Source organism: Passer domesticus, chromosome 9, assembly GCF_036417665.1.
Source record: "Passer domesticus isolate bPasDom1 chromosome 9, bPasDom1.hap1, whole genome shotgun sequence".
NCBI lineage: Eukaryota > Metazoa > Chordata > Aves > Passeriformes > Passeridae > Passer > Passer domesticus.
In genome coordinates, this window is record NC_087482.1 from 32,253,306 (window position 1) to 32,270,939 (window position 17,634).

Sequence of the window (17,634 nt, forward strand, 5' to 3'; positions counted from 1 at the left end):
AGGCTGGTGGGGAGCAGAGGCCCTCAGCCTGCCCGGGCAGGATCCTGTCTGTGCTGCTGTCATGCAGGCAATGAGCCCGGGGCAGGAGATGCGTCCCAGCAAACTCCACTGCACCAGAAATCCAGAGTGAGACTCTGTGGGTAGCACCAGCATGGACAGACAGACAGACTGTCCTGCTCCAGGCTGTGCTTACCAAGATTTATTGATAGGGAGAGTGAGCAGCACTGGCCCCAGCTCCCCCAGCAAGTGGGCAGGGAGGCAGGACAAGGCATGGGGAGGCAGAGTAGGGCACAGGCCAGCCCCTCACCACCCAGCCAGTGCAGCCAGAGATGGCACAGGGAGAGGGGGAGGCACTGGCAACACCAGGAAAGGCTGGAGGCACCCGGGCATGAGGCTCTACTGGCACCTGACCAAGGGGGACACAACCCCACAGGTGTCACCATCAGGCCATCCCTGAACAGAGCCAACAAGGCATGATGCCATCTACATCCCCAGCACCGCAGCAGGTATTTGCTGTGCCCAGCCCCTGCCCCCCTTTTTCAAGCCTTGGGTCTCTCTGCTTGGCACTCCCTGCCCCTCGCCAGGCGCTCAGCCCTCGGCAGGCAGCGGGGGCACTGAGGCCAGGGCAGTCAGGAGGCGGGCGTAGATCTCGATGCCCCGCAGGAAGACTTGCTCGTTCAGGAACTCGTTGTGGTCGTGCAGCAGCACCGGGGTGCGGTTCATGGGTGAAAAGCCAATAGCAGGGTGTCCTGCCTGGAGATGGGGAGACACAGAGTGAGGGCACAGCTGGCACAGGCACCACATGCCCCCTTTCACCTGGACACAGCTCCTGCTTGGGGCTGCAGGTCTCACCGTGGCAGGCTGGCATCACACTCACCGCTCGGATGTAGCGGCTGTCGGTGGCAGCCGGGAAGATCTCGAGCTTGAGCTGCAGCTTCCTGCCAAGAGAGACTCTGTGTCAGCATGGACACACAGCCAGCCGAGTCCCTGTCCTGCTCATACCCCATGGGCAAAGAGACTGTGCCAGGACATCTCTAGCCCTGCAGGACACTCAATCCCATCCCTTTTGGGGGGCAACAGGGAGATGCTGATGGCAAATCCCCATCCCAACCCCTGACATAACCTCAGAGACCCCCCAGGGACCACCTGGCTTCCACCAGAGGATGTCCCTGCCAGGGTCCTGCCCTTCCTAGGGACACTACTTACATGTCCCTACAGACCCCACTGAAGGCCTTCCACCATGGGTCCGACTCCTCAGTGGAGGTGGTGTGTTGGTCCATGCATTTCTGACAAAGGGAAGAGGGCGGATGAAGGGGTGAAGGGGTGGCATTTGGCAGGGGAGGGACAGGGGAGGCCAGGTGGCAGAGATCCCTCACCTGGTGGAACTCACAGGTGACACCTTCCCCAGCGTCACGGCACCACGTGGCCACCTGTTTCTCAAAGGCCTGGGCAGAGACCAGAGAGGGGTGTGAGCAGGGTACCCTCACCCCAGTCCTCTCCTGGGTGGGGCTGGCATGGTGCCCACCTTCAGGTCCATGGTGGGTGGGATGCGGATGTCAAAGCTGGCAGCCATCTCGGAGGGCACCACGTTGAAGGAGACTCCTCCCTCCAGCATGGTCATGTTGAGAGAGGTGACATCCCCTAGGGTCAGGCTGGAGTCGGACTTGAGCCTTGGAGGATGCAAGGGACACTCACTATCTGCCACCTGGGGAGAAGTGCTTCCCTACCCTGCCGTCACCCAAAATGGGGAAACTGAGGCACAGGGCAGCAGCACCAGATCACAGCTTGGCTTGGGAACCTAAAGGCCCCCTTCATGGACTGAACTAAGCCACTGCCATGCTGCTGCCCGTCTCCTACCTCTGCTTCTCGCTCTCCCTGAAGGCCAGGAAGGAGTTGATGACTTTGTGCTGAGGAGGGAAGGGCAGTGGGTGAGCACCAGCCCTGTGGGCAGGGCCTGGCAGCCCAGGGCGGGCATGGGGGTGCACAGGGGTACCCCTCTCTTACCATCTTCTCAGCCGCCGTGTTGCTGATGAAGCGGGACCCGTGCCCGGGGCTACCCACACACTTCACCTTTATCCCTGCAGCAGTAGGTGCAGAGGGTTGAGCAGAAAGCCTGGCATAGCACCAGTGCCCCAGCACCCAGGAGACCCAAGGACAGGGCAGTGGACACACAGATACTCACACCATGGGCTCCTCTCACCATAGAAGACACTGAAGGTGTCAGATGGGCTGGCCAGGCCTGTGGTGGGCACAGACAGAGGGTCAGGGGGACATGGAGGTACCATGATGTGCCCCCTCTGCTCTGTCCTAGCAGCACTTTTCTCCAGATTGGCACTCCCCACTGCCCAGGGGAAGGATTCCCCAAGGGGGTCCTTGGAAGCATGTGGGGTGCTGGTGCCTGGGGAGTGATGCCAAGAGGAGACACGTCCCAGTGCCAGCCCTACCAATACTCACCCTCATCCATGGCAAAGCCCACGTTGAGTGCTTTAAACTCAGGGCGCTGCACGAACATCTCCATGCCCTTGTGTCCGCCCACCTCCTCATCTGTGGGCGAGAGCCTCGCATGGAAGAAGGAACTGGGGCATCCCCCAGCCCACCACCCCTAGTCCTCCTTCCATGCCAGCCTGGATGCCACCAGCACACCTGATGTCCTCTCCAGCCTTGAGCTAGGGGAGGTCAGAGTCTGGGGAGCCTGGCTGGGTGGTGCCTGGCTGCCACGGGAGACTCCACAGCACCACCCAGCTGCCAGCCCCTTCTGTACCTCCTCAGAGGGGACAGGGGGGCAGCCTGGGGACTCACCAGGCACAAAGGTGAGGTGGATGGTGCGGGCAAAAGACTTCCCTTCTGTCTTCAGCCTCCGGATGGCCTCAAGGTACCTGGCAAGGGAAGCTACGGTCATTGTGGAGGAGAGGGGCTTGTGTGCTCTGAGCCACCTCGGGGCAGAGGTGGCACCTCTGGCTCCAGAGACCCTGGGGATAGTGGCATCCTGTCCTGCATCGCTCAGACACCAGCAGCACCGTGCTCACCCAGCAGGTGCAGAGCCCTCCACTCACTGGATGGAGACGCACTTCATATCCTGGGCACCCCGGGCGTAGATGTTGCCTTGCGAGTCTTTAACTGCCTCGAAGGGTGGGTAGGTCCAGTGCTCCTGCAGGGAACAGCACCCACGATGGCAGAAGGGCACAGAAGGCACCAGCTCCCCTCCACCCTGTCCTCCTCTCCATGCCCTTCCCACCCCCGGCTCTGTTCCAGCACCTCGAAGACAGGCACAACGTCAGTGTGGGAGTTGAGCAGGATGGAGCGCAGGCGGGGGTTCGTGCCCTGCCACGTCAGGATCAGCACCACACGGCCCTGGCACACCTGTGGGACAAGGCAGGATGTCACCAGGGTCCAGGATGGAGACAGAAAGGCCAGCAAGCTGGAGCCAAAAAGCATCAGCTTGGGAAAAGTTCCTGGTTGCCACCTCCCTTCCTCCACTGGGAGAGGGCAGGCAGCAGGAGCAGGCCTGCCTGACCCCCACAGCCAGACAGAACCCGGCTGCAGGTGCCAAACCTGGCTGAAAATTCAGAGGAGGGAAGACAAACCCAGCATCTTCCCCTGGTGCCCAGGAGTCTCCCAGGACAGCCAGGGCCCAGCAGGAAGGATGGCCCCAGGCAGTGTGACGCTGCCAGGTCCCCTGCTAATCATAGCACAGGCAGCTGCAAAGGTCAGCAGGGAGCAGCCGGAACACTGGCTTAAGGAAGGGCTCAGGTCAGCACAGCATTACAGGCACAGGGGATTCACTCCTGCCTAGCTCTGGGTGCAGGCACAGGAACATCTGGGTCACTAAGGTCCCGAGAACAGGTGGATAGAGGGATGGATGGGTGGGTGGACAGACTGAAGGCTGCTTCTTGGCTTGCTCACCTCCACTTTTTGGCAGGCCAAGCCCAGCTCGGTGCCGACACGTTCCAGAAACTGGACAGCCGCATCTGGGGAAGAGTGGGGATGCCCATGGTTACACTGGTGTCTCTCACTGCAAACCCCCAGGGACCCCAAGGCTCTGTGGGATTCCCAGACCAAGGAAAGAGGTGACAAAAAAGGACAGGTGCCGCAGGTCCTGGACACAAGAAGTGGCCATGAACAGGGACAGGAGCAGCTCATCATGATCCCTTTGGGGTGAGGACTAGGGAAATATGAAAAGAATAAAAATGGAAGGGGGGTGAGTTCAGGGGGAATGTTTCTCCAGTGGAGTTTAGGGAGCTCCTCACCAATAAAATGCACTTTATTGGGAAGACATAAATGTTCACAGAAGGAGATCTACACAGAAGGAGATCACCCATCCCAAGGCAGCACGGAAAGGGGAGCAAGGGGCACGGGGCTAGAAGAAGCAAACAGAAGCTCTGAGGGCACTTGAGATGTCCCTGCCCCAGCCAAAGGCACCAGCAGAGATAAGGCACAAAGGAGTTCACTCCTTAACACCACGATCAAAACAGCCCCAGCACAGGACTTGGGCACCTGGGTCCAAAGATCAGCAAAGCTGCATTACCCAGTCCCCACATGGCTCCCCGTCCTTCCCCCATCCTCACCATAGTCAGGTTTAGGGTGGACAGTGTCAATCCTCAGGTACTCCCGGAAAAGCGTAACCGAGGGGTTCTCTGAGGCCCCCGTGCTCTTCCCAGGCTTCCCAGGTGCCATGTCTGGGACCAGGGCTGCAAAGCTCTGGGGAAAGAGCTGCAAGATGGTTAATCACCCACCAGCCCCTCCAAAGTCCGCCCGCCTGCTTGGTCGTCACAGAAACCAGAGGGAGATGGGGCAAAGGTCTCCCCCATGCGACTCCTGGGACACTGCCACCACGGGAGAAATCCCCCCACTTGGGTACAGGGCAGGATGGGGTGTGCCCCCCACACTGTGCTGTCATTCTTCCCCCAAAACACATGTTCCTGCCCCAAACACAGTGCCAGGACAGGCTATGGTGCCCAGGCAAGGGGTGAAATCCAGGGAAGGGCTGGCTGGGAGGAAAGGGGACAGCTAGGTGGGGGAGTATGAAGAAGGGTAAAGGGGAAGAAGGATATGTTGGGTAGGGAGACATGGTAGTTGGGATTTTCCAGGGGTTAGAGGTTTGTGGGAATGCTGGGGGGTGCAGGCAGGGAAGGAAGCTGGTGTAAGGGGGTGCAGGTGGGGAAAGGGGGCTACTGCCTGGCTAGGGGGTGCAGGAGAGCTGCAAGGAAAGGCTCTGGGGGTGCAGGGAAATGGGAATGGTGAAGGGGGATTGAGTGCAGAGAGAGAGAGAACAGAGGTACTGCGGGATCACATTAGGGTGACAGGCTACTGTGGGAGCTGTTTGAGGGAAGCTGGAGGAGCAGGAGGATGTGGGGTGCTTAGGGGTTCAGCAGGAGGGGTGCACGGGGGTATGGGAGCAGGGGGTGCAGAGAGGATATGAGGGGTGCAGTGGGACTGTGGTTAGGGGCAGGGGTACGGCGGTTAGGGGTGCACAGGTGGGGTACAGGGGGACCATGGCTGGGGTGCAGGCAGGGGCCACAGAGGTCCTGCAGCTGGGATGCAGGCACACGAGGGTTAGGGTCGAGGGCAGCGCAGGGGGCACTGTGGGGTGCGGGGGTACCGTGGCCAGGGGGGTACGGGGTGAAGCAGGGGGTACGGGGTGAAGCAGGGGGTACGGGGTGAAGCAGGGGGGTACAGGGTGAAGGAGGGGGCACGGGGTGAAGCAGGGGGGTACAGGGTGAAGCAGAGGGGTACGGGGTGAAGCAGGGGGGGTACAGGGTGAAGCAGGGGGTACGGGGTGAAGCAGGGGGTACAGGGTGAAGCAGGGGGTACGGGGTGAAGCAGGGGGTACAGGGTGAAGCAGGGGGTACGGGGTGAAGCAGGGGGTACGGGGTGAAGCAGGGGGGGTACGGGGTGAAGCAGGGGGTACGGGGTGAAGCAGGGGGTACAGGGTGAAGCAGGGGGTACGGGGTGAAGCAGGGGGGTACAGGGTGAAGCAGGGGGGTACGGGGTGAAGCAGCGAGGTATGGGGTGAAGCAGGGGGTACAGGGTGAAGCAGGGGGTACGGGGTGAAGCAGGGGGTACGGGGTGAAGCAGGGGGTATGGGGTGAAGCAGGAGGTACGGGGTGAAGCAGGAGGTACAGGGTGAAGCAGGGGGTACGGGGTGAAGCAGGGGGCGGGCAGGACACCATGGTTAGGGCTGCGGCAGCTGCGTTACTGGGGTGCAGGCGTAGCACGGGCAGAGGGGCAGAAGGGTGCTGGAGAGCGCGGCTGGGAGCGCAGAGGGTGCCAGACACCACGGCTAGAGGCAGAGCAGCGCGGCAAGGGAGGCAGGACAGCAGAGGAGGGGTGCAAGGGCGGGGGTGCAGGGTGCCTCGGCCCGGGTTTGAGGGGGGCGAAGGCACCGGGGCACCCACCCGCGGGCTGCCCGGCCCTGCCCGGCCCCCGCCGCCCCGGCCCTACCTCAGCGCCGCCGCCGCTCCCCGGCCGGGCCCGCTCCGCCCCGGCAGCAGCGGCGGGAGGCGGGCCGGGGCGGGCCGGGGAGGAGCGGGGGGCGCAGCCGGGCAGGGCACGCCGGGGGCACACGGCAGCCTCCCGGCCCCACACGGGCTGCGGGGAGATGGGGCTGGAGCTCGGGGAGCCCCGCGGCGCTCGGGGACACACGCAGAAAGCAGAGCAGCATCAGTTTATTGGCCTCGCGACAGACGGCACCCGGTCCTGCCAGCAAGGGACACCGCCGGTCCCACCCCCCGCCATCCTGGGGACACCCCAGGAGGAAGCAGCATCCCTCATGGCAGCTGTCTGTGCCTCCCGGCCCCCCGGAGCCCCCAGCCCCGCGGCTGGGCAGGGAGGAGGCGGCGCTCACTTCAGCTGGTGCAGGAAGCCCAGCAGGGCCCGGTGGAAGTCGTCTGGCTTGTCCAGGTAGCAGGCATGGCCAGCACCGGACAGCACGGCCACACGGTGCTTAGGGAGGTGCTGGAGGTTCTGCAGGGCCTGGGGAGCCAGGCCAGTGTCACGGTCACCATACAGGATCAGGGTGGGTGTCTTGGAAAGGGGATAGAGAAAACAAGAGCAGCTGTCAGAGGGGTAAATGGCCACCACACTTCCCCTGGGCTGTGCCCACCTCCATCCATCACCACGGGGGGCTGCAAAGCTGAGGGGAGGCAGGTGCCAGCACCCCCATGAGCTGGGGGTCACAGGTCCCCTCACTTACCCCAAAACAGTGCCACCCTCCACAACACCCGGCAGCCAGCTGGCCCACAAGGCTTGCCAATACCCAGGACGGTCCCCAAGAGCCCAAAAACCCACCTGGACTCCCCGGTACTGCTCGGCAGTGTAGTCCCTGGTGCCCACGGGTGCGATGGGCACAAAGCCGGCCAGCCGGTCCCCGTGCGCCAGGAGGAAGGGCAGGGCAAAGCGGCCGCTCATGGAGGGGCTGATGAGGACAGGCCTCTGCATGCCCAGCTCCTGGAGGATGCGGTCCAGGAAAGCCCTGCGGCCCTGTGCTGTCAGCGCCATCTCCACTGGGGGGGATTCCCCGTAGCCTGGTATGGGGAAGAGGCATGGGGTGGTCAGGGGGCATCATGCAGCCTGCAATGGTCTCTCCTCACCAGGGTTCAATGGCCTGGCAAAAAACGGACGCTTGGTCAAGCCCCGGGGCTGTACAGTCGCAGCCATCAATGCCCAGGACACAGACAATCCCAGGCACACTGACCCAGGGATCACCAGCAGCTACCCAGAGCCCTCCCTGAAGAGAGCCAGAGCCCAGCAGTGACTAAGGCGAGGGACTGGAGCTGCCCAGAGAGATCAGCTAAGCACAGCGCCACGCTCCTACCGGGCAGATCTATCGCGACCGCACGGTAGCCTTCTCCAGCAAGCAGTGCCAGTGTGCCCAAGGCCTCCCACGTCTTGGAGGTGAACGCCTGGCCGTGCAGGAGCAGGACATCGGGCCTGCGGGGGGGAGACAGGCGGGAAGGGGTTCGGGCAGGCTGCCGAGCCCGCAGCGCCCACGGGGCGGGTGAGGACCGGCCCCAGGCCCGCGCCCCGCTGCCGGCGGGCTGACCCACCTCCCGGGGCCCCCGGCTGCGGCGGGCACCTCCCTGTAGAACACGGGCGGCTCTCCCGCAGCCATCCCCGTCCGCACCGTGCCGTTGGCCGCCCGCCAAACGCGCCTCTCCTCGTCAGGCCGTGAGCGCCGGGCGGCCGGCAGCAAGAGGTACAGGAGGAACGTGAGCAGCGCCCCGAGGAGCAGCAGCCCCAGGCGGCCGCGGGCAAGCAGCATCTCCGCTCGCGCTGCAGGACAGCGGCAGCGCGGGGCTGCGGCACGCCAGCCCCGCTGCTGCGGGGAAACAGGTCCCGGTCCCCGCTGCTCTGCTCAGCTCCGGCCCAGCCCGAGCCCCCGCCCGGCCCCGGCCCCGCTCGGCCCCGCTCGGTCCCGGCCCGGCTCAGCCCCGGCCCCGCCGCCCCCGGCCCGCCGCGCACGGCGCCGCTGCGCCCTCGGGCCCCGCCTGGCGGCGGCCCGCGCCACTACAGCCCCGAAGGACAACGGCCGGGGCCCGCAGCGGAGCCTCGGCTCGGGCGATGGGCCGGGGCTCGGCCAAGCTCGGCCGAGCTCGGCAGAACTCGGCTGTGTTCGTCAAGGGCTCGGCGGCTCTCGCCACAGTTCGGGCAGGGCTCGGGTTGGGCTCAGTACTGCAGGGCAGAGCTCGGGTTCTGGTCGACAGGGCTCGGCCTGGCTCGGTAGAGTTCGGGCAGGGCTCGGTTTTGCTCGGCAATACTCGGCTCTGCTCGGCTTCGCTCGGCGGGGCAGGGCCCGGCGCGGCGGGGCCCAGTGGTTCCCGGGGCCGCCCCGGACCTTGCGCTCCATGACGCGGTGCCGCCGTTCTCTCGCCCGCCCCGCCGGTCTTTGGCCCCGGGGCGCGGCACCCCCAGTCCCGTGGTGCGGCGGGGAGGAGGCGAGCGGCGGCCGGCCCCGTGTGCGGAGCAGCAGGTAAGGGCTGCAGGCCCAGCGAAGGACGGGGAAACTGAGGCAGGGGCGGGCCCGTCAGGCCGCCTGGCACGTCAGTGACCCCGGTGGTGCCACCACAGCGAAGATGATGCCAGTGTGACCCCCTCATAGCCCTCTTGCCAGCACCGGGCCTGGACGGGGCAGAAGGCCCATCAGCCCCCTGTTCCCACTCCTCACCCCACTTACAGCCCCCCGGCATGGCCACGCCGCGGGTCACCGAGAGCACGGTCACGGTGCAGGGACAGACCCTCTTCTACCGCCAAGCTGAGCCAGCCCCGGCAGTGCCGAAGCTGACCGTGCTGCTGCTGCATGGCATCCGCTTCTCCTCCGAAACCTGGCTGCAGGTGGGGACGCTCGCCACGCTGGCCGAGAACGGCTACCGAGCCGTGGCCATCGACCTGCCGGGTAAGGTGTGCTGAGCACAGCCCCGGAGACAGGCGGGGTAGCCACCCGTTTGTGGTGCAGGGTGGCACCCCGGTGTCCTGCCGTGCTGTGCCGGCTTCTCTGTGTCATTCAGGCCGTGTGGAGCCTGACAGGGCCACTTGTGTCTCGCACCATTCAGGGCTGGGGCGCTCGAAGGATGCTGTGGCCCCAGCACCCGTGGGCCAGCCGGCACCGGCGGCGTTCCTGAAGGCAGTTTCAGAGGCTGTGGACTTGGGTCCAGCTGTGGTGATCAGCCCATCGCTCAGTGGCATGTACTCGCTGCCCTTCCTCTTAGAGCACAGCCAGCTGCTCAAGGCCTATGTGCCTGTGGCGCCCATCTGCACTGAGAAATTCACGGCGGAGCAGTATGCCCAGATCAAAGTACGGCCTGGAAGGGCACTGGGGAGGTCGGGGAACTGGGAGGGGATGGTGCAGAGGGGACCCTGGCACCGGGGTTGAGCAGGGGAAAGGCCAAACAGGCCAGAAACCCTGTTGCCACTGAAAGAGGAGAACCTGATGATGAAGGAATGTAAATGTGGGGTAGTGGGAGGTAAAGAAGAGACAACTGGAGACCCAGGAGTCTGAGCTTCAGTTTCCCTTTGTCATGCTGGATGGGGGAGAAGGGCAACTGACTCCTCTCCAGGGTGTCCCTGGCAAGGAGAGCAAGTGCCTGGGTGACCCCTGTGGGCTCAGGGTGCTTTCCCCCTCTACAGACCCCCACGCTGATCGTGTACGGGGACCAGGATGCAGAGCTGGGGCACACCAGTCTGAACAACCTGCGGCACCTCCCTGAGCACCAGGTGCTGATGCTGCAGGGTGCAGGGCACGCCTGCTACCTGGACAAGCCCAATGAGTGGCACCGTGGACTCCTGGCCTTCCTGCAGCAGCTCAAGTGAGCAGGATGGGACCACAGAGCAGGAGGATGTGGCAGCCCACCCACCCCTCTGCCTGCACATGCACCCTTGTGCCAACACTGCACTAGCCCACACCAGCACACACATCTCTTGAGACCAAATAAAACACCAAGCTCTGCCACTGCTTTCCTGCCACCTTCCTGCTTCTTTTCCACCTTTCCCACCTCCTTCCCCCCTCCCTACCTCCATGGCTGCTGTCCCACACAGGTTTGGGGGTGACAGCAGGGAAGATGGAGCCACTGAGGGATGGCACATTTGGGGATTGTTGGATGGGTGAGTGCCAGCCTTGCTGCAGCCCACCCATCACTTCTGATGGGACCCTCATGAACCTCAGAGGGTGCCCAGGGAGCCCTGTGGCTGTGTTCTGGGACAGGTAGGTCCCCCAAGGTAGTGACATCCGTGTCCCCAGCCGGCCAGCCTCCTCTTCATCCTCCTCTTCCTCCTCCTACCCCTCCTGGCATGTGCCCAAGTCCAGGGTAATCCACAGGGGCTTAAAAGGGAGCTGCCAGCTCTGGGAGGCTCCTGCCCACGGCAGCATCCGCCCAGCACCCTGGGGAGGTGCGGGGTGATTTACCCAAAGAGTGGCTGCCATGAGCAGATGAGGGGGTGGGCAGAGAGACCTGACAGACAGGGGACAAGACCCCTGCCTGCCACCTGCCTGCTCTGCCTTCGGTGCTGCTGCACGGGCACTCGGGGGCACAGATGGAGCCAGCAGCAGGGTGCCCCCCCAGTGCCCCCCCTTCCCCAAGCTTGCCTGGGCTTTAGCTGCTTACGCCAGGGCCCAGGAGGATTTAGTGGGGGAGGTAAGGGGGGGGAGGGCACTTTTCTGTGGGTGCAGGATGCCCGTGTGGGGGACACAAGGCAGTGCCAAGGGTGCAGGAGCTGGTCTCTGCCCTGGCAGTCTGGTAGGACCCCTGTGTGGAGCATCCCTGACCCCCCAGGTGGCTCAGGTCCCCTGTTGCTGTCCCGACCCCCCCCATACACGGGTGCCTCCTGCCCCTCCAGGCACCACCTGGCAGCAGCAGCCCGGGGTGCCAGCGGGCCTTGGGGTGCCAGCTGCCCCATCCCTGCCCGCTCCGGTGTCCTTGAGCCCTCGAGCCCTGCCAGCTGATCGGCTTCCAGGAAAAAAACCACGCAATTACAAAGAGGGGCGATGTGTGAGCCAAAGGGAGGGGGGCCGGGGGGGCCAGGAATGTCCCCAGCGGTGGCAGATGGCCTTACCCAGGGTGCATTGTTCCTTTTAGTGTCTCTTATCCGCTGTAATAGGATCCCGGAGGGAGGGATGTGGGAGAGGGGAAGAGCGAGGGGGGCCCCGGCGTGGACCGGGGTGGGGGCCGGGGCTGCCAGCTTGGCCCTGGCCTGTCAAGCGGCTCATTGTTCCTGCCCCGGGTGTCACTGGGCGCCGCCGGGGACAATGTGGCACTGAGAGGGGCGGCCGGCGGTGGAGGGACGAGGCGCACGGAAAGGTACCCGCCAGGCCCCGCTCCCGCGGGGACCGGGGGGCTCGGGGCAGCCGGGAGGGCGAGGAGAGAGAGGTTTCCCCGGGGACCGGGTGGGGGCTTCCTCCCGTCGTCCCCCCTCCCTTTGTCACCCGAAGGTGCCCGAAGGACGGGCGGTGCCCGGCTTGGTGGCTGTGCCAGTGCCAGCCATGGCAGGTGGCCTGTGCCCATCACCGGGGCCTTTGGCGTCCCTGCCAGCCTGCCTCACCTGGGGGGAGCCCCCCTGCCCGCAGACCCCCAGGCGTTGTCTGTGGCACGGGGGGGACATCCGTGGCCCCGCTGCCTTCCCCCGTGCCATCGCCAGCCTGATCCCTCTTCCCCCGGCGGGCTCTTTGTCCCGGCGGATTCCCGCTGCCATTCATCCCCAGGGGCACTGGGGACCCTGGCCGGCTGCGCGTCCCCGCCGGCACCCCACACATCTCCGGATGCCGAGAGCAGGGTGCATCCCTCCCTCCGCCCCACTTCAGGCTCCCCTGCACCGGGATCGGGCATATTCCCCCTCTCCAGCCTCTCCACCTTTCTCCAGCCCGCGGTAACAGGGGGGTTCAATGCCGGGGGCCGGAGGTGGCAGGCACAGCACCGAGGGGCTGCGCCCCCGCCCCCCGTTCCCCCGATGCAGGAGATGTGCCGTGGCGGTGACGAGTCCTGCCAGCACCTAAAATAGCCGGCCCCCCCGCCATGCCCGCGGCCGCGGCCCCAGCCTCAACACGGGTGCTTTGTTTCAAAGCCGCTTGGCATCGCCCGGCTTGCCGGGAGCCAGCGGTGCCGCAGCCGCCCACCCGGGCTGGACACTCAGTAATTGTCCTGCTCCCGGGGGCCCTGGCCGCCCACGGCCACCCGGGCACCGGGTCCGGGGGGCCCTGGGGTGCTCTAGGAGGGGACGTGCTGCAGCCGCGTCAGTCAGCAGGCATCGTGGTGTGGTTTGGGTGGGGTGGTCCCTGTCTGGGAGCTTGCCTCAGTGTCCCCTGGGGCTTTGTGCATGGGCACGGGGAAGGGAGAGAAAGTGGCTTGCATAGCCTGTGAGACCACCCAGGCCACCTCTGTTGTCCCCACTCCAGCAGGCATTTGCAAACAGAACCCTATCCCACAGCCATGCTCCACACGCCTTGCATCCTCCCCCTGTATCCATCCAGTTCCTGGCTTTGTGCAGGACAGCTCAGAGGCAGCTCAGGCAGACACATAGCAGCGGGTCCCTTTTGGGGGTGCAGGGTGCCCGTGGGGTGCCATGGGGCCATGTGAGCCTCGCCTGCCAGAGGAGGGCACAGTGCTGCCTCTGCCTCAGTTTGCCCATTTCCCAGGCATGGGATATTGAAGCTGCAGATCTGGGGCTGTGGGGTTAGCTGGGCATCCCCCCTTTCTGAAGACCACCATGTCCCACAGGCTCATCTCTCCCTCCCGCCATGGCATCGCCGGATGGAGCCAGCGGCGTGGGCGGCAGTCCCGAGGAGACAGAGCTCAGCATCACCCTGACCCTCCGCATGCTCATGCATGGCAAGGTAATGGCAGGGGGCCACTCAGGGGTCAGCAGTGCCTAGGGTGAGGGGCCATGCCCTCATCATGCCCTGTTTTCTGTGCCCTGATTTCTCCCATGCTCCCAGTCTCCCCTGGGAATAGCATTCCCAGAAGGATTTCTGTCCCCATCCTAAGCCAGGGAGGGGCACATTCCCATGCCCCTGTGTCACTAGTTAAGTCACCCAGTGTCCCTGGGGCAGGGTCTGCCTGTTGCCAGGCTGTTGGCAGAGGAGGGATGTGGCATGCAGGGAGCCACCTCCTGACAGTGCCACTCTTCTCTGCCTTTTCAGGAGATCGGCAGCATCATCGGCAAGGTAAGATTTGGGGTCCTCTGTGTTGCCAGCACTTGGCTCCCCTGGACCTGACCACCCACCCTGTTCCTTTACCTGCAGAAAGGAGAGACTGTTAAGAGGATACGAGAGCAGGTAAGGGCATGCTGGTGGGCTGCCAGGTCCTGCTGCCTGTCGTGCCTGTACCTGGCGGCTCCCACGTGCCTCTTCCCCTAAATCCCAGGTGGAACCAGGGAAAAGAAAGCAGCACCCCAGGGAAGGCTGCCTGGGGAGAGGTGGGAAGGGCAAGGCTCAGACATGAAGGCATCAGTCTCTCCCATGAAGCTATCCCTGGGGGAAGTCATGAAGCACAGGGCTTGTGACATCCCTAACGGGGTGTGGCACTGTCCCCAGAGCACTGCACGCATCACTATCTCGGAGGGGTCCTGCCCCGAGCGCATCACCACGATCACCGGCTCCACCGACGCTGTCTTCCGCGCTGTCTCCATGATCGCCTTCAAGCTGGAGGAGGTAGACAGCCCTCCTAAATCCCTGCCAGGTGCCCCACACCTGCGGGAGCCTGGGGGTCTGACGCTGCATCCCACATCCCTCACAGGACCTGGGAGCAGGGGGCGATGGGGTGTCAGCAGGCAGAGCGCCGGTGACCCTGCGCCTTGTCATCCCCGCCAGCCAATGTGGTTCCCTCATCGGCAAGGCGGGAGCGAAGATCCGGGAGATCCGGGAGGTGAGGCTGAGGGCAGCCTGCATGTGGGATCCCCTTTTCCCCTGGGGGCACAGAGCCCTGGGTGTGTGGGCTGCACAGTCCCACAGGGGCTGGGGGAGGTGATGCAGGAGAGGGAGCATCACCCTGCAGGTGCTGCAATGGTCCCTGGGGGCTCAGGAGGGGGACAAGGGAGGTACGAGGTGCTGAGCCCTGGCAGGGAGTGGCTGGGGAATGCCAGCATCTCTCTCTGCTTCCTGCAGAGCACAGGGGCACAGGTGCAGGTGGCTGGTGACTTGCTGCCCAACTCCACTGAACGGGCTGTCACGGTCTCGGGGGTGCCAGACACCATCATCCAGTGCGTGAGGCAGATCTGCGCTGTCATCCTGGAGGTACCTGCCAAGCCCCCTGCCCAGCCCAGGGGGCATCTGCTACCCACCTCCTCCTCCCCAAGGCTTCCCATGCCCATCGGGACCCAAACACCAGGGTTCCCCTGTGTGGAAACCTATAGGAGCACCCTGCCTTCGTAGTGCTGGGGGCTGTGCCCAGCTTACTGGGGGCATAGGGGGCAGAGGGTCCTTGGGGCTACAGGGGCTTTCAGCTTCATCTCTCATCTCCTCCACCTCCTTCCTTCTGTCTCCAGTCGCCTCCGAAGGGGGCCACCATACCCTACCACCCTGGTCTCTCCCTGGGCACCATCCTGCTCTCTGCCAATCAGGTAAGAGGCCACAGCATCTCCAAGGGCATGAGGTGGCCAGGAGGGCAGCCTCCACCAGCAAGGGGCAACTCTGGTGGGCTCAGGGTAGTCTCTCTGCCTCAGGGGGGAGTGACCTGAGACAGTGGTCCCCACCTGGCTCCCCACTGATGCCCCATTTTTCTCTCCCCAGGGCTTCTCCATGCAGGGCCAGTACAGCGGGGTCTCTCCTGCAGAGGTGAGTTTGTCCACCTGGCAATGGGGTCTGTGCCCACCAGGATGGGTGCTGCTGGGAATGCCTGTCTTGGGGGGCACTGGGGCACAGCTGACCTCTGCCATCACCCCTAACACCACCTTCCTCCTCTTTGCACTGTCTGGGCAGGTGACGAAGCTGCAGCAGCTGTCAGGGCATGCGCTTCCCTTCGCCCCCCTGGGCCATGCACCCACCATGGTGCCAGGTGAGCATCTCCCATGCTCCCCCAAGGCTGGGTCTGCCCCTCCTGATCCACCCTGACACCTGGCCCTGATGAAGGGGTTCCCTTCCAGCCACAGCCCCCCCAGCATGTCTACCTGCCCCCCCAGCATAACCTTGTCATTGTTTTCCTGGAGTCATGACACCCACCAGTGCTCCCCAGTCCTGCAGTGGGAGAGCACCAGCACCAAATCACGACTTGTGTCTCTGTCCTGTCCTCCCTTCCTCTCCCCAGCAATCCCTCAGGTTTGTCCCCAGAGCCACTCACCATCCCTGTACAGGGCCGGGGTAGGGGCTACTGAAGAGCTGCCCCTTCACTGCTGACATCCCTGTCTCTCTCTCCAGGTCTGGATGCCAGCTCCCAGAGCAGCTCCCAGGAGTTCCTGGTGCCCAATGATGTACGTATTGGTCTGGGAATGATGAGGGGGACCACAGCTTATCCCCACCCATGTGGCACTTTGCAGAGGCCAGCACCCACTGACCCACACAGTGGAGGCTCTGCCAGAGCTTAGGAGCAGGAAGGAGTAGCTGGGGTAGAAGAGAGGGGAAACTGAAGCACAGGACAGGGGGAAGAGCTTGCCAAGGAAAGGCCTTGGCATGTGACACAACGCCAGCAAGAGAGTCTTGAGTGAGACCAAAAAGCAGGGTCTGCCCAAAGAAAGCAGTGCCCTGCCCTCCCAGTGTCTTCCACAGTTTCTCCTCCGAGGTGTAGGTGGTGTCCAGTGAGCCCCTTGGAGCTCCCTGCCTGGCAAGGCTGCCCTGGCTGCTGCTGGCTCAGCCTGTCCTGCCCTTTCAGCTCATCGGCTGCATCATCGGCCGGCACGGCAGCAAGATCAGCGAGATCAGGCAGATGTCGGGTGCCCACATCAAGATTGGCAACCAGACTGAGGGCTCCAGTGAGCGGCACGTGACCATCACGGGGACCCCTGTCAGCATCACCCTGGCCCAGTACCTCATCACAGCCTGGTAGGTGTCAGCCTGAGGGGGACTCATGCTGGGTGTTAGTGAGGGGTGCTCTTCTCCAGCACCTCAAGGCAGCTTTTGGAGGATCTACAGCATCCTCAGGAAGAATGAGCTGGGTGGTGCTTTGAGATCCTGAGGTGGTAGGCGCAAGACCCGTGACCCACCAGATTTGAGGCCCAGTTTTTTAACCCAAGATATGCCATGGATACATGTGCCAGAAAGGATGGGGTGCGCAGTTCCTGCACCCTAAGCTTGTGGTGGGACAACCACTCTGTCACCATGGTACTCACCATCATTCTTCTCTCTTACTTCCCCAGCTTAGAGACTGCTAAATCTACCTCCCAGGTGCCACCAGGCCCTGGCTCCATGGACCTCGGCATGGGCTTCTCCCAGCCCCTCGCCCCAGGCTCCGGTGCGGCTCTTCCCGCCGTGGCCCCAGCCCCCCCGGCCCTGCTGGGCACCCCCTACGCCATCTCCCTCTCCAACTTCATCGGCCTGAAGCCGGTGTCCTTCCTGGCACTGTCCCCATCCTCCGTGGCAGGTCCCAATGGTGGCACCACCACCTACACGACCAAGATCTCGGCGGCCAACGGCACCAAGAAAGCTGACCGGCAGAAGTTCTCGCCCTACTGAACCCCACTGGTGGCTGGGCCAGGGGGTCCAGGGTGCTACACAGTAGCAGGGACACCTTCCTGCCACCCACCCTGACCTCAGCCTCTGCCAGTGCCCCATGTCCCCCACCCCAGGGAAGGGAAGGGCCTTCCTGGTGGTGATGCCTGCTGGAGGAAGGGGCTGTTTTGTTGCCTGCTGTCCATCCCAGCAGCTCTGTGCCCCCCTCCTTGATTTTCTGCACAGAGACCATGTGTCCTAGTATTGGGTGGGGGGGCTGTCCCTGCTGGCCTAGGGTCCCTTCTCCCAGTGCTGGTGTGGGACCCCTACTTCCTGCTCCTCACCCTGCCTCCCCTGCCATCCTGCTCATGCCCACACTCCATCTGGCACCCAAAAGCCAGGTTCCACTGGATGAGGACTGCCTGGCCTCTCCAGGAGTTCTGCTTCCACTGGCTCTGGTGGGGGCCCTCCCTGGGCCACCCTGGGGCAATCGCCTCCCAGCAACCCCATCCAAGAGCCAGTCCCTGCTGGCTTGGAAATGCTGTATATATATGAGTCTATATTTTTTCCTC

At 64.0% G+C, this 17,634-nt stretch overlaps 4 protein-coding genes across 5 annotated transcripts; 2 read left to right on the forward strand and 2 right to left on the reverse strand.

Annotated features, from left to right (window-relative positions):
- Window positions 1-127: 127 nt before the first annotated feature.
- Window positions 128-6,526, reverse strand: ACY1 (aminoacylase 1). 2 transcript variants are annotated; one of them, XM_064432482.1, is made up of 15 exons: window positions 6,442-6,526; window positions 4,566-4,710; window positions 3,904-3,968; window positions 3,256-3,360; window positions 3,054-3,148; window positions 2,800-2,876; window positions 2,455-2,544; window positions 2,183-2,239; window positions 2,005-2,078; window positions 1,858-1,907; window positions 1,526-1,670; window positions 1,377-1,445; window positions 1,207-1,286; window positions 878-938; window positions 128-753 (listed from the first exon to the last, which is right to left on the reverse strand). In XM_064432482.1, the coding sequence occupies exons 2-15, from the start codon at window positions 4,672-4,674 to the stop codon at window positions 589-591; spliced, it is 1,242 nt and encodes a 413-aa protein (XP_064288552.1). In that variant the 5' UTR covers window positions 4,675-4,710; window positions 6,442-6,526; the 3' UTR covers window positions 128-588. The 2 variants fall into 2 exon arrangements, with proteins under 2 accessions (XP_064288552.1, XP_064288551.1); XM_064432481.1 differs by having other exon boundaries at window positions 4,566-4,698; window positions 6,442-6,519.
- Window positions 6,527-6,649: 123 nt separating this feature from the next.
- Window positions 6,650-8,753, reverse strand: ABHD14A (abhydrolase domain containing 14A). The gene is made up of 4 exons (XM_064432483.1): window positions 8,046-8,753; window positions 7,814-7,929; window positions 7,288-7,523; window positions 6,650-7,023 (listed from the first exon to the last, which is right to left on the reverse strand). Exons 1-4 carry the CDS (start codon window positions 8,258-8,260, stop codon window positions 6,841-6,843), a joined length of 750 nt encoding a protein of 249 aa, XP_064288553.1. The 5' UTR covers window positions 8,261-8,753; the 3' UTR covers window positions 6,650-6,840.
- A 17-nt stretch (window positions 8,754-8,770) lies between these two features.
- Window positions 8,771-10,448, forward strand: ABHD14B (abhydrolase domain containing 14B). The gene is made up of 4 exons (XM_064432484.1): window positions 8,771-8,968; window positions 9,175-9,391; window positions 9,549-9,790; window positions 10,123-10,448. Exons 2-4 carry the CDS (start codon window positions 9,184-9,186, stop codon window positions 10,303-10,305), a joined length of 633 nt encoding a protein of 210 aa, XP_064288554.1. The 5' UTR covers window positions 8,771-8,968; window positions 9,175-9,183; the 3' UTR covers window positions 10,306-10,448.
- Window positions 10,449-11,591: 1,143 nt separating this feature from the next.
- PCBP4 (poly(rC) binding protein 4) lies at window positions 11,592-17,629 on the forward strand. The gene is made up of 13 exons (XM_064432485.1): window positions 11,592-11,789; window positions 13,203-13,318; window positions 13,625-13,648; window positions 13,727-13,759; window positions 14,018-14,134; window positions 14,220-14,348; window positions 14,588-14,716; window positions 14,968-15,042; window positions 15,212-15,256; window positions 15,401-15,476; window positions 15,836-15,888; window positions 16,287-16,456; window positions 16,771-17,629. Exons 2-13 carry the CDS (start codon window positions 13,223-13,225, stop codon window positions 17,084-17,086), a joined length of 1,263 nt encoding a protein of 420 aa, XP_064288555.1. The 5' UTR covers window positions 11,592-11,789; window positions 13,203-13,222; the 3' UTR covers window positions 17,087-17,629.
- Window positions 17,630-17,634: the final 5 nt, after the last annotated feature.